This window comes from Dipodomys merriami, unplaced genomic scaffold (genome assembly GCF_024711535.1).
Source record: "Dipodomys merriami isolate MVZ:Mamm:240054 unplaced genomic scaffold, mDipMer1.0.p SCAF_21, whole genome shotgun sequence".
NCBI lineage: Eukaryota > Metazoa > Chordata > Mammalia > Rodentia > Heteromyidae > Dipodomys > Dipodomys merriami.
Genome location: NW_027203493.1, coordinates 16,284,094 through 16,298,267, shown reverse-complemented (window position 1 = coordinate 16,298,267; position 14,174 = coordinate 16,284,094). Strand labels below are relative to the sequence as shown.

Genomic DNA, 14,174 nt, shown 5'->3' with positions numbered 1-14,174 from the left:
ATTTGTTTATGCAGGGCACATTCACTGATATTCCTGCTAGCAATATTCGAAGAGTTATTGCCAAGAGGTTAACTGAGTCTAAAAGTACTGTACCTCATGCATATGCTACTGCTGACTGTGACCTGGGAGCAGTTTTAAAAGTTAGACAAGATTTAGTGAGAGGTCAGTAAACTGGAGTTTACTTAATGCAGTACACATGCTAACTTAATTGTTCTGAAATCCTTTATAAAATGGACATTATATAGCTTATAATTTCACTTTCTGTCTGGGTGCGGATTATACAAGAACCAAAAAAAAAAAACCAGAAGAAGAAGAAGTGGAGTTTGGGGGAACCGTAATTATTATAGCAGTAGTATCAAAACTGTAGAATGAAACTTCCTGGTTGGGAGATGCCACAATTGAGAAAAAGAGATTAAGATGAGTAGTGAGTAGACAGAAGGAAGAAAACCTAGGGAGTATGGGGACAAAGGAGCAAGTGATCAAAGTGTTTCAAGGTAAAAGATTGGCCCAAGAATGCTTGAGATGAATTAAAGACAGAAAGCTAGGTGAGTACTGTGGAATTAAGTTGTAGGTTTGAGAGTTATAGCTGGTGATGGCTGTGGATCTTCACTCAATGTACCTAAGGAAAGCAGAGTAAGTAAGGAGCAAGCCAAGAGAGCTATATAAGCTGGGCAGAAGGAGTTCATAACAATATCATACTCAAGCATTTGAATTTATATAGGCCATATCTTCTGTATGTGATTACTATTAAAGGGTTTGTTTTGTTTTGTTGGTTTTTAAACAGTTCTGGGGCTTGAACTCTGGGCCTGAGCACTGTCCTTTTGGTAGTTAATAGGAGATAAGAATCTGCCACACTTTACTGCCCGGGCTGGCTTTGAACCATGATCCTCAGACCTCAAGTTCTTGAAACTGGAAACCCATTTATGTTTCTACTCTTAAAGGGAATCTTAGAGAAACAGACAATTCAGAATACTTACATATTTCTGGATATCGCAGTTAGAAGAGTAGCATTTACCTTGACAGTTGACCAGTATGCTGGTTTATGGCAATTCATCTACAATCTCCAGGATATTTTTGAAATGTGCTATTTGCTCACATGAAATTCCATGATACTCTAATAATAGGATTATGTATTTCTTCACATATACCAAAGCCTAAATCTTTATCTTAATACCTTTTTCTAAAAAGCTCTTGTAAGAAAGAATCAAATGTGTTCATTTTCCAGCATCACTTATCCATCGGCAAAAGCAAAGCATCAGTTATGATCAGATGTTTTTATCAGTACTGTGTGAAAGGGAGGAGACTCCAGCTTTATCTTAAAATCATTATGTATACTGGAAGGAAACTGACTCAAGTGCATTCACTGTAAGTCTAGGTGGAGAACCCATTTACTCATTGCACTAGGTCCATGCCAACATTGCATCATAGCTGGCTTTTGCTATATCTTGTTGTGAGAAACAGCTCTTGTTTATTGTACTGTATACTTTGTTGGTAAATATTCTACACCCTAGTAGAAAAAAGAAAATTTGAAACACCCCTTATAAGTGTATAGATAATAATACACCTACCTGCAGCACTCTTCTGATGTAGTTAATATATTATAAAGCATGTACAGAATAAAGACATTTGAAAATGAGAAATAAATGAATCTTGTTATAAATTTTCTGGGCACAGACAACACAGAGATTATCATCTTTTAGGGACATTGGTATTCGCTCTTTATATTATAGTTTTAATGTATCCTGTAGTGTTCAGAAAGTATAATCAAGGTTCAGAAGTGAAAATTTTGCTATGGGTTAAGGGGTCCTGGAGATCAAATTCAAGGTCTTGTATATGCTAAGTGCATGCTGTACTACTAAACTGCATCCCTGGCCCCTGAAAGTAAATTTACATTCAGAGCTATTACTTTTATCCCTCATGTAATTCAAGTTTTTCTAATTAAGGGAACCTTACTGCTTGAGCAAACAAAATTCTATAAATGTTATCACCTTTTACTGTTGCCATTTGTAATTTTTAATTTTGAAATCTTAACAGTTGGTGTTAAAGTTTCATTATGAAGACTAATTTCAATACAATTATTTTTGTTTCAGGTGACATTAAAGTTTCAGTAAATGATTTTATCATCAAGGCAGCGGCTGTTACTCTTAGAGTAAGTAGTAGCAATCCCCCAATAATACTGGCTTTTGAATAATCTTATGTTTGGGTATTTTTATAATTTTATTGCTAAAAATAATCTATTACTTTCCTGTGTTTTTTAAACTTTTTTTAAGTGCTCATCAGCTATGCAAGTGAGCATTGTGACACTTCTGTGCATACTTTCCTATGTTATACAGATGAAGAAGCTTGAGAATCAAAAGAGCTCACAAACTAATTACAGCAGTATAGAGGCCATTTATTCAGCCTTGTGCTAAGTGCATTTTAAGCAGTAAAGTTATAGTAGTGGATGAAGTCCTGCAAAGTTTCTACTGTCATGGGGCCTGTTTTGTAGTTGGGGTAAACAGACAAATATGTCAGATGGTGAAAATGTTAGGAGGAAAAAGAAAGCAAAATAATGAGAATAATGGTGTAGAATAACTAGGGTGCTGTTTTCTAGGGCCTCTGTGGCAAGGTTATAATGGAGATATGAAAGAAAGAGGAAGGGAGGGAAGAAGTAGGGGAGAGGAGAGAGGTGAGAAAGGCAAGAGAGCCAAATAAATATCTGATAGAAGAACATTTCAGACAGCTCGACACTAGTGAATGTGTCATTAACTTTCAACACAGATGGTAGAGTTAGTAAAAACAGAGAGTAGAAAGTGAGACGTTTTGAAATGAGAGATGGTAGAGTTAGTAAAAACAGAGAGTAGAAAGTGAGACGTTTTGAAATGAGAGATGGTAGAGTTAGTAAAAACAGAGAGTAGAAAGTGAGATGTTTTGAAATGAGTAGGCGAAAGAGAAAGAGTTGGGAGGACCACTGTCCAGGAGGCCCTCATGACCATGGTAAGGACCAGGGATTTTATTAGGAATAAGAAAGAAGCCTTTGGAAAGTTTTAAACAAAGACTAACATGATTGAGACTTACATTATGAAGAAGAGAAACTGCACTGGTCTCTGGAATATAGCTCATGGAGCGACCAAGGCAAAAACAGCATAGAAGGTTGTAGATAATATTGGACTAGGGGTAGCAGTAGAACTGGGGTGAAGTAGAAATTTGAGTTACAGTTCAAAAGTAGAGCCAGTAGGGTCTGGTTTTGGATTTGATGAAGAGCATGAAAGAAAGCAAGTAAGGATTTTAGCCTATGATGGAGGAGTGGATTTTCCTGTGTTGAGATTAAGAAACCTTGGAGAACAACGGGCTAGACATGGGGAATCTTGGTTTGAGTTTGAACATGTCAGCTTTGAGGAGTCTCATAGATATCCCAGTGTTGGTGATAAGAAAGCAGGTATAGTGGTACTGTCTGGCCTGCGGTGTAAATCTGCAGCCCAGGCTTCCTGCCTCTCCACCCAGAACCAGTTGCAGTCTGCCTTCTTTCTATATAAGCTATTTGATGGGGGAAGAAAATACAGTAATGGAGTTTAAAGACACATCTGTTCAGCATGTACATCATTTTTCATACAGCTTTTCTCTTAACCAAATATTTTAAGTTACATTTATGATTTTCTAATTGTGAATCTTATACTCTTTGAATTAGTCACAAGCTTATTGTTAATACTTCATTGTTCAAGTTTAAATCAAGAACTGTAATTATACTTTAAATTTCACACAAGCATTTGTCTTTTTCTTTTAAAACAGTGGCTTTACTAAGTGCATTTGGATTCTTTTTTCTTTTATCTGTATTTATCAGTTAAAAGAATTTTTATTTCTTATGGTTTCACCAGTAAAAATATTTGAGTCTATCAAGTTTTGAAGTGGGAATCTTAGCAACTTCCCATTTTCCCTGCCTGTACTTCTTGACTGTAATTTCAATTTTAATCAATTATGGAAGCATGGATCAGGTATGAGGGTACATGCCTATAATTCCATCTACTCGAGAAACAGAGTTAGGGAGATTATGATCTGCAGTTAGAAAACTGAGGCACAGAAGGGCTGGGAACAGAGATCAAATGGTAGTGTGCCTGCATAGCAGACAAGAGGCTCTGAGCTCAGACCTGGTGCTATTCCCCCAAATTGTGGAAATATATATTTTCCCAGCATATCATTTCATCTAAATACCCAAAGTTATTATCCCAGTCTTTAAATTTATTTCCTAGAGTTTTTCTAATACCCTCACCATCTGAGGTTATTCTAAACCCTATCCTGCTTTTATTTTGCATATTTGTGTTTTCAGTCTTGTAGGAGGGTTTTTTTTTGGGGGGGGGGATTGTTTATGTATTTTTTTGTTCGGATATTTCTTTTGGCATGTGTATTTAGAAATATTTAGTTAGAAAACTTGAATGTGTAGCACATTTTAATTACTGTTTTATTAATAGGCTTAAAATACATCTTAAATACTAAATATTTTAAATACATTTTAGACCATGTTCTATGGAGTTTTATTACATGGTTTCCTAATTAAATTTATTCCTGGGGGATCAAGGGGAGAGGAGTGGACAAATGAAGCGAAGGAGTAAGTTTTGCAGTTAAAAAAAAAAACTCTAAAATCTGATGTATACCCTAAAAAATTAAGGAGATTGAGGAAAGGCAAGGGCAGAGCAGGGAGGGATAGGTAAGAAGTTGAAAAGTATGACATTGATCAAGATATATTGTATTCATAAGCTGCATTGTTAAATGACAACGCCTTTGTATAACCATTTTATCTGCTTTATTTATATGCAAAATATATACAATATCTTCTGTTTGTGAAGCTTAAAGGATCTCTGTTGTATGAAAGAGTCATTTTTGAGGTCTTGCTAATATATATTCCAGAACAGTTCTTACAAGCCAGGCTTTCTTCATGCCGAAGAAAAATGATTGAATATTATCCCTACCCTTTTCTATTCTCTCTCCCCCATGAGGGCATGTTAGTCATCAGATAAATACCTTCTGGTAATTAGATTTAACAGTGGGAGATCTTTTTTAGCCATGATATAAGGAGATCAAAACAAAAACATCAGAATTGCCTCAAAAAAAAATACTGTTTAAGTACTCTTCAGACTCACAAACCATAATCAACACAGAGATCCAAGATATTTTTCAAACTGAATTTTAATTTCCTTCTGTCTTGCTATTTGCTTTGGAAAGGGCATAATGATGTTAATTATTTTTCTTTGACAAAAGCTGCTTCTTTCTTAACATGCTTTCTCTGTTTCCCAGCAAATGCCAGGTGTCAATGTCAGCTGGGATGGGGCAGGCCCAAAACAGCTATCCTCTATTGACATTTCAGTGGCTGTGGCAACAGATAAAGGTTTAATTACTCCAATCATAAAAGATGCTGCTGCTAAGGGAATACAGGAAATTTCCAAGTCTGTGAAGGTAGGTTTACTTCCTGATAGTCTCCACATGATCTGGTCACTCTGGCATTGCTATGAGATTTTAAGAAAATTTAGTATTCAAAAATTCAGAAATTAGTGATCCACTTCATTCAGAGGCTTTCTAGTCAAAAGCTTTATGTCACAAACTTTAGAATTCAGTCCCAAAGATTCTAGTTCAGAAAAAAATCTTAAAGTTGAAATGAAGCTAAAACTTTTTTCTATATGTGTGGTAATAAGTAGAGCTTGATGATAACAACATTCCATTTTTAAAGTTTATTTTATTCATCTCTTCTCTAAACCTGATACCACTGAAACTGCTTGGTATTCCAGTGGCAAAAGTGCTTTTATTTTTCCTGGGCCACTTGAAAAGAAGGGTTTTTTTGCTCCAATCTGTAGGAATGTGATTTCCCCCAAAAATGTCACACTGAGTAAGCAGGAATACAGGAAGTAAGTCACCTTTGACAGCTACTGTAATTTCCAAGGTTATTTTGTGGTAGAAGTATCACAGGTTGTAAAATTTTTGTATTGAAATTTTCAGATTCATTTGGGTATTTATTTTCTTTTTACTTATCAAGGACCTGGTATATGTTTGGTAGTAGAATGATTTATAAGAGAGATAAAATACAGAAGATACAACTCCTTTGGAGATCTCACAATATATAAATGCATAGGTCTGTTTGTCCAAAATAAAGCAATGTATACAAGTTCTTAAACACATATAATAGAATTTTAGTTATATATCATTAAATGTGAACCTAGTGCAATTGACCTTTTAGGTTTTTCTTCATTCTTCTGAAAAGACTTGCAAAGTATGATTGTATAGATAAAAATGCAAATGTTTCTAATTGAAAGGTGGTATTAATTTGGCCAGTTTGAAAGTCAACGTTAGTAGATTGGTTCACTGGGATATAAGTAGTCCCCCTTATTCACAGGGGTACATTGCCACACACTTCTCCCAATGGATGCTTGGAACCACCCTGTAAATACTACTTTTTCTGTGTATAAGTGCTTATGATAAGTTTAATTTGTACATTAAACACAAAGATTCACAAAAGAGAGCAGTTATAACAATGTATATATTTGATAAAATTGTAGGCATTATTTCTCTTGTCCTTAGGGGCCAATGTTTAGTAAAATAGGGATTATGTGAACATAAGCAGTGCTAAACCAGGGCAGCTGATTTGGTACTGAGACAACTACCGTATGGCTAAAGTGCCTGTAGCCTGTGTACATGAATACCCTATAAACGGAATGGTTCTCTTTTCAAGTGGGTCAAAATTTTATGTTGCTCTGGGCTGGGAAGGTGGCTCAGTGGTAGAGTGCTTGCCTTGCATGCATGAGGCCCTGGGTTCGATTCCTCAGCACCACATAAGCAGAATTTTTAAAAAGGCGGAAGTAGTGCTGTGGCCCAAGTGGTAGAGCACTAGCCTTGAGCTGAAGAGCTGAGGGACAGCATCTATTCCCAGAGTTCATGCCCCACGACCGGACCCAAAAGAAAAAAGAAAAAAAGTTTATGTTGCTCAAAACAACATGCAGCTTAAAACTTTGGCTTTGTTTATTTCTAGACGTTTTCATTTAATATTTTCAGGCTGAAATTGATCACATTACAAATAGAAAAGTGAAAGTAGGGGATAAGGGTTTGTTTTTGATTCATAGCCCTTTGATTCATAAGGATTTTTAGCAGCACTGAGAATACATGTTTCAGTGATGTTTTGAAGTTAAAATGAGATTTAATGTTGAACTAACATGTGTGTCAGGTACTGTGGCTCAAACCTGTAATCCTACTTATTAGGTACATAGAGAATGGGGGATTGAAGTTTGAACCCAGCCTGGGCATAAAAGTTCAAGTCTCCATCTTAACCAGTGGCTGGAAGCCATGACTATGCCTGTGATCCCAGCTAGTAGGGAAGCCACTGTGGTTAGGCACAGTGGTATGTGCTCTAGCAACCCAGGGAAGCACGGTACAATCTCAGCCCAGACCAACCTGAGAATGAAGCAAAACCTGAGAGTGTAGCTCAAGTGATAGGGATCCTAGAGTCTAGCAAGCATCAGGCCCTAAGTTTAAACTCCATTACTAAGGGGAAGGGGGGAAAAGGCCATATAAAGTATAAAGTACTGTATAAACATTAGTTATTGCACTGTCAACTAAAATTTTCTTATTTTTAAATTTTAACCATTATATGATCATTTCTTTGATTCTGAATCTGAACAAGTTAGCAACTTTACTGCGTTACAGATTCTTGAAATAGTATATTAGCCTTCTCTGCTCCTTGCATTTTGAAAGAACCTAAGTTTAAGAGGTCAGTGTGTAGCCTCGGCCAACTACCTGGCAACAGGAAGACAGTCAGAATGCTGTGGAATCTAATGGTCCCAGGTAGTTCTTGAGCATTTCCTGTAATTTCCAGCACTTAAGAAGTAAACTCTGAAGGTTTACTGAGGTCTGGCTGAGATCTGGCTACTTGTGCTTCTCTGTCAACCTGCTCCCTATAGTCACCATTTCACTTGTGAACTTATAATATGCAGGGCTGTGGGCTAAATGCTTCATTAAACACTCATAATCCTAGGTAAGGATGTATTTATACTCAGGCAGTTTAAAAATTGTAGAACTCATACTTAATCACCTCTGTGTCATATCACCTTTCTCCTTCATTTCCCTCATACTCTGTAGCTTCTGTTAGCTGTGGTAGATTCCTCACACTATGCCATTACCCAATCACTCTTTGTAATGACATTGTTTATTTTATTATTGACCCTCAGTGTTTCCTACAGTCTGATATTGACTGTCTTTTCATTGTCATGTGTCAGTTCTAGTCTAGAAGTTGGTATTGTCAATAGTGTAATGCAACTAATATATTATTGCATTGCTTGTATGATTGAACTAGTTTAGTCATGCAGTGTTTGAAATCAAGAGCCTTAAAAGGACAGTCTCTAAGGTACTGTCATTTTACTTCTAAAAATTTATACTAATTCAGTGAAGCAAATTATAATGTTGGGAAAATGACTAAATTATAGCCAATGCAGTTTTTACAATGTTAAGCAGACGTTTAAAAATCTAAGATAAGCCAGGCACCAATGGCTCACACCTGTAATCCTAGCTACTCAGGAGGTTGAGATCTGAGGATCATGGTTCAAAGCCAGCCTGGGCAGGCAAGTCCCTGTGACTCTTATCTCCAATCAACCACTGGAAGTGGCACTGTGGTTCAAGTGGTAGAGAGCTCACCTTGAGCTACAGAGCTTAGGGACAGTGCCCAGGCCCAGAGTTCAAGCCCCACAACCAACAAAAACAAATCTAAAATATTGAAAAGTGAAGTATGAAATTCTGTTTTTCCTTTACCATTATCTGAAGCGTACATTGTGAATTCAAATGAATTGAATACTGAAAGATAAACCTATTGCATTGGCTGTGGGATTGTAGTATACTTCTGTAGTTGTTGGTTTATCATTGGATATATTCTTTAAAACCTGCTGGGTTGAAAAGAGTGACTTGTTTTTAAATATTTGTCTCTTATAGGGGAAAATGTTATAAGCAAACATCTTGTAAAAACAGATCAAGACATATAAGAAGGATGGGGGATCTGGCTCAAGCTAAGTGCTTGCCTTATAAACAGAAGGTTTACCAAACCCCAGTACTGCCAATAAAAGAATGAGAGGCATCAGAGATGACAGTGTATTCTATACAAGTGATATTCAAGTGATATGATCAAGTATAACTTTTTGTTGTCATACCATGTTTGTATTTTTCTCAGGCTCTATCAAAGAAAGCAAGAGATGGAAAATTATTACCTGAAGAATATCAAGGAGGATCTTTTAGGTAAAATTTAAATTCTCAATAGCATCAAGCAGCTATATTTAAGACTAATTAAGTCTCTGTCAACCCTTCCATTTATTTATCTGTTTTTAAATTTTAATTTAAGAAAAATATCACATAGTTTATTCAACCAACAGAATATGTGAGAATATTCTTCAGCCTAGTCAGGCTTTTATAGAAGTGCTGCAGGAACCCCTTGGTGTTCAAATAAACATTCCTTTGAATGGAGATTAGCTAGTACAAAATGACAACCTAGGGCCTTGTGCTTGTTAACTGGTGCTCTCTCCTTAGCCATGCCTCTGGCCCATGACTGGACCTCAATCCTCTTATTTTATACTTCCCACTATAGCTGGGATGACTTGCACACACCATCTTGTCCAGCTCATGAACTTTTGCCTGGGCTGGCCTGGAACTATGATCTTCCCAATTTCAGCCTCCCTAGTAGCTAGGATTGCAGGTTAGCCCTGTGTGCCCAGTAACATCCAAGTTCTTATTGGGATTTTTTAAATAAACTTCTAGATTTATAAACCTCAACTGTTTCCTTCCTACTTGTGTTTTTAATTTTTGCAGTGTTACTTTTAAATGTTTCTTACAAACCATACTGTCACTTATAGCAAACCATATAAAGTCCTACATCCATTTTTTTAAGTGATTTTAGAAGTCGTTTTTCCAGATACCCACATCTTAGAAAGATATCTTCTATTTCTAATACCTTTTCCCATTTTGTGGCTTGCCTTTTGGATTTCATGGTTATATTTTTTATGAGCAGAAGTTTGGAATTTTAATGAATTCCCTGTTTCTTGGCATTTTTCTTCATACTTGATGGCATTGTTTACTAATATGAACTTTTGCCTCTTCCATGTAGTTATTCTACTGTGTTATCTTCTAGAAGCATTACAATTTACTTTTAATATGTAGGTCAGACTCTAAAATTGGATTTTTATATGCTATGAAATAGAAATCAATGTTCTCTTTTTCCCATTTAAATATTAAATTAACCCAGCTTATTTATTGAAAATATGTCTCTTCCATAAAATTGAGAAAGTGACCATATATATGCTGGTCTGTGTCTCTTTTTCCCATTTACTATTTGTATATACTTTGCTCAGTTATCTCCAAGCTATAACTTCAGATATTTGGTAGAAAAGTCTCCTGGTTTGTTTCACTCTCAAGGTTGTTTCCTAGCCCTTTTTATTCCAAATAAATTTTATAGTAAGAATTCCATTTGAATGTCAAATGTATAATAGTAGATAGAGTATTTACATAGCTATGTTAATATGATCTTCGAATAAATTGGTGGAAAGTATAGTGGCACAGCACAGTTTTTTAGTAAAGTGAAAAACAAGTGTTTTGGGGTGCTGCCACCTTCAGAGCTTTTTTCCTCCCCCTCTAGTATTTCCAACTTGGGGATGTTTGGCATCGATGAGTTCACTGCGGTGATCAACCCTCCTCAGGCGTGCATCTTGGCTGTTGGGAGATCCCGCCCTGTGCTGAAGCTGATTGAGGATGAAGAGGGGAATGGCAGCCTGAAGCAGCACCAGTTCATCACTGTCACCATGTCAAGTGACAGCCGAGTCGTTGATGATGAACTAGCTACCAGATTTCTTGAGAGTTTTAAAGCAAACCTAGAAAATCCTGTCCTTCTTGCTTAGTCCTTAAAGACAGGAACTGCATTGAGTAGTTGTTACCAAGGAACACAATAGGAAAACGATTAGGTATTTAAATATGAAATGGATGAAGTGCTTATTTATTTAAAGCGAAAGCTTATGACTTTCTTTGTCTTCATTTTCAGTGTGAGAATATTGTGAAATAAATGACAATATACACTGTAACTGATAAAGAGAAGGTTTGGTTAGTCAAATCCATTTTTAACCTCTGGTGCTGTACAGAAGGGTTCAAATATAACTAGGTGAAAATCAAATCATGTTTGACTCAAATCCTACGTTTACAGTACAGTGTAAACTCAAAAACATTGATAGAACTCTATCTTGTGTTAAAATTACAAATGGGCTCCAAAGAAATGCCTCTTAACTTAGCAGTGAAATCTTTATAAGCACTGCTCTAGATATACTTGAACAGTTTAATATGTGCAGAAGTTTTTTGAGATAATAGTAAATAAATAAGGATCATATTCTATAAGAGATTGTAGCAACATTATTAAAATGTTTATGTATATAAAGCCATATATGTTTTAACCATGTATGTTTCTATCAGTCTTATTTTTTCCTCCTATAACTGTGATCTTCTAAAGAAGAAATATCAAAGAAACAAAACTGGTGAATGAGAGAAACCAACAATGTTTGGTTGAATGAAAAACATGGAGACTGCTCACTGTCCTGAGTTGGTATTGGAATGAATTTTGTTTGTTATCTCCTCCCAAACATCTTGAGTTAGTATTGATTGATATACAGTATGTTGTTTCATAATGCATTTTAATCAAGTTTGTATTGTGCAGTAAAATGGGAGAAAATATAAAAATTCCTATTTGTTATTTTATATGTTAGGTTAAGGAGTTTATTTCTAGGATGTTGAGGTTCATTCGAAATTTCTCTGAAGCATCTTTAAATTACTAGACAGGAAAAGGGGGTTTTAAAAATGGGATTTAAAATTAGTAGGACATTAGAAAAGTGATAAGGAATGTAAAACTTTGGAAAGAATAGACTTAAGAGGCAGAACAGATGAGAAAGATCTTTTTTTAACTCTATCAGTAGTATGAAATTTTCACTAATTATCAGTGCTAGAAGAAATTTCTCTCCTTTGGAAACTGCTATACTGGCAAGATAAGTATTTAAATTGGATGGTAATGAATGGTAATTTAATTCATCATTCACAAGGAATCTGTTAGTATCAGTTGACATAAATCAGTAGAAGAAAGACCGTATGGTGAAAGTTGTATGTGGTATGACATGATGAACTATAAGCTCTAACAAATGAGCCTTCTGAATTAATTGGTGCTTCTATCAGTTGTTAAGAAAATGCTTAATTCAGTTACTCAACTTTAAAAAGCATTTTTAAAATAATCTTTGAATCTTTTGTCATATTAACAGTTATGCAGTTTTAAAATAACTGTAGTAATTTCCCTTATTTCTAAGGTGAAGTTTAGCTGAAATTATTATTCTTTTTTTTTTTTTTTTTGTCGGCCGTGGGGCTTGAACTCTGGGCCTGGGCGCTGTCCCTCAGCTCTTCAGCTCAAGGCGAGTGCTCTACCACTTGAGCTACAGTGCCACTTCCGGTTTTCTGGTGGTTTATTGGAGATAGGAGTCTCACAGTCTTTCCTGCCCGGGCTGGCTTTGAACCGCGATTCTCAGATCTCAGCCTCCTAAGTTGCTAGGATTACAGGCGTGAGCCACCAGCGCCCGGCGAAATTATTATTCTTTTTCCCAGAATTGATACTGAGGAGTAGAGCAGGAGGTGGCCATGAAATAAGCTTAGCTTGCAGTTCTGTTTTCCATGGACAGGTACCCATTAGCAGTAGACTTCAGTTTCCCTGTAGACAAGATGCTACCTTACAGAATTGTTGTGAACTGCACAAAATCCTGGCTGGAGAACACACCCATACTTTCCAGAAATCAGCTACATTCGTGGTGTAACTTCTCAGGTTTTTGGTACAAATGCTTGTTTATTTTGACCAAAAATATTTTCTCTAGTTTCCTATAGTGATTAGGTATGTGTTAAGAAATTGTGATTTCTAAAAAGAATACTGTTACAGCCTGTGATCAAAGAAGGCAGATTTGAAGGAGTATGGAACACGGTTTGTGTGTGTGTCAGCACACCCCTCCCCTATGCTGTCAACTCAGGATAGGTATTCACTGACAACAGAAAGATGACCTATTGTACATGGTCATTTTTTTTCCTTTTAAACACTAGAAATGGCAAACATATTGAAAAGACTTGTAGGTTAAAATGTGTTTTTGACTTTAATTATCACTATTCCATAATACTGTGAAATATGTGAATTTTATGTAATCACCTAATCTCAATTAAAAAATTTTTTTAAAGACTTGTAGGGAAAAGCAACCACATTCCAGTTAACACGTGAGTATGAAAATACCAATGAATATTAGAATTGTTAAATCAAAATGGTTCTGTTCATCCTGATTGCAATTCCTACCTAGTTAATGTTATATACAGTTCACTATATAATATAGATGAAAATTATCAGAATACTGCTGGCCAATCTCTTTTACTTGACATAATGCTAAAAATGTATATATGCCATTGCAGATAGAGATAGAGATAGAGAGATACACACACACATATAATGTCAAATGACACTTCTATTTTTGGATTTTTTTTTGCATTGCATTTTGGACTTGACACTAAGCTGTATATAAGCCAACCATGTGAGAATTGTGTGAAGAGTAAATCTGCTTCTCTAACCTTTCATTGCAAGACAGGGGGTGCTGTCACTTCATTTATTGTGTAGTAAGGGTGTGGAAGAAAAGTAAAATGGTATTGAACTCTTAGCTTTGAAGGAAAATTTGCCCTTGATCCACATTACATCATGATGGGCTTTGTCTCAGTTTGAAAAGGGAAGAAATGAAAACTATTTTGTGTACATAAGAATCATTCATTTAAATTATTAATAGGCAATACTTCAGATTTTTGAGGAAGTAAAAGATGCAGAATTACTTAACTTTATTCTAGTCCTAAAATCAATGTGGATTAAAACACTGAGCAGTTGCCCAGTGGGAAACGGCTAAAAGTTTAGCCATAATGAAATCATGAGGTGATTAGGATCTGCACTAGGTCAGTGACTTCAAAAAAGAAAGAAAAGGAGGTGTGTACAGCACACCAGGATGCTGTGGGAAATTGTGAAATCAGCGGTGTGGGTGTGTTGCATCAAATATTGCAGCAACCAATGATGTGATTTCCCTCTTGGCTCACATTGACCAATACTAAAAGGAGTAAAATTTCTGGTGAGCTACATATAGCGAGGG

General features: G+C 35.9%; 1 protein-coding gene across 1 annotated transcript in view; it reads left to right on the top strand.

The window, feature by feature from the left end:
• Positions 1-11,434, top strand: part of Pdhx (pyruvate dehydrogenase complex component X) — a 46,952-nt gene extending 35,518 nt beyond the window's left edge. The window contains exons 7-11 of the mRNA XM_070032603.1: positions 15-162; positions 2,091-2,149; positions 5,269-5,427; positions 9,173-9,237; positions 10,628-11,434. Of these exons, the coding sequence (XP_069888704.1) occupies positions 15-162; positions 2,091-2,149; positions 5,269-5,427; positions 9,173-9,237; positions 10,628-10,886 (690 nt within the window). The 3' untranslated portion in view covers positions 10,887-11,434. The remainder of the gene's footprint in view (positions 1-14; positions 163-2,090; positions 2,150-5,268; positions 5,428-9,172; positions 9,238-10,627) is intronic.
• Positions 11,435-14,174: the final 2,740 nt, after the last annotated feature.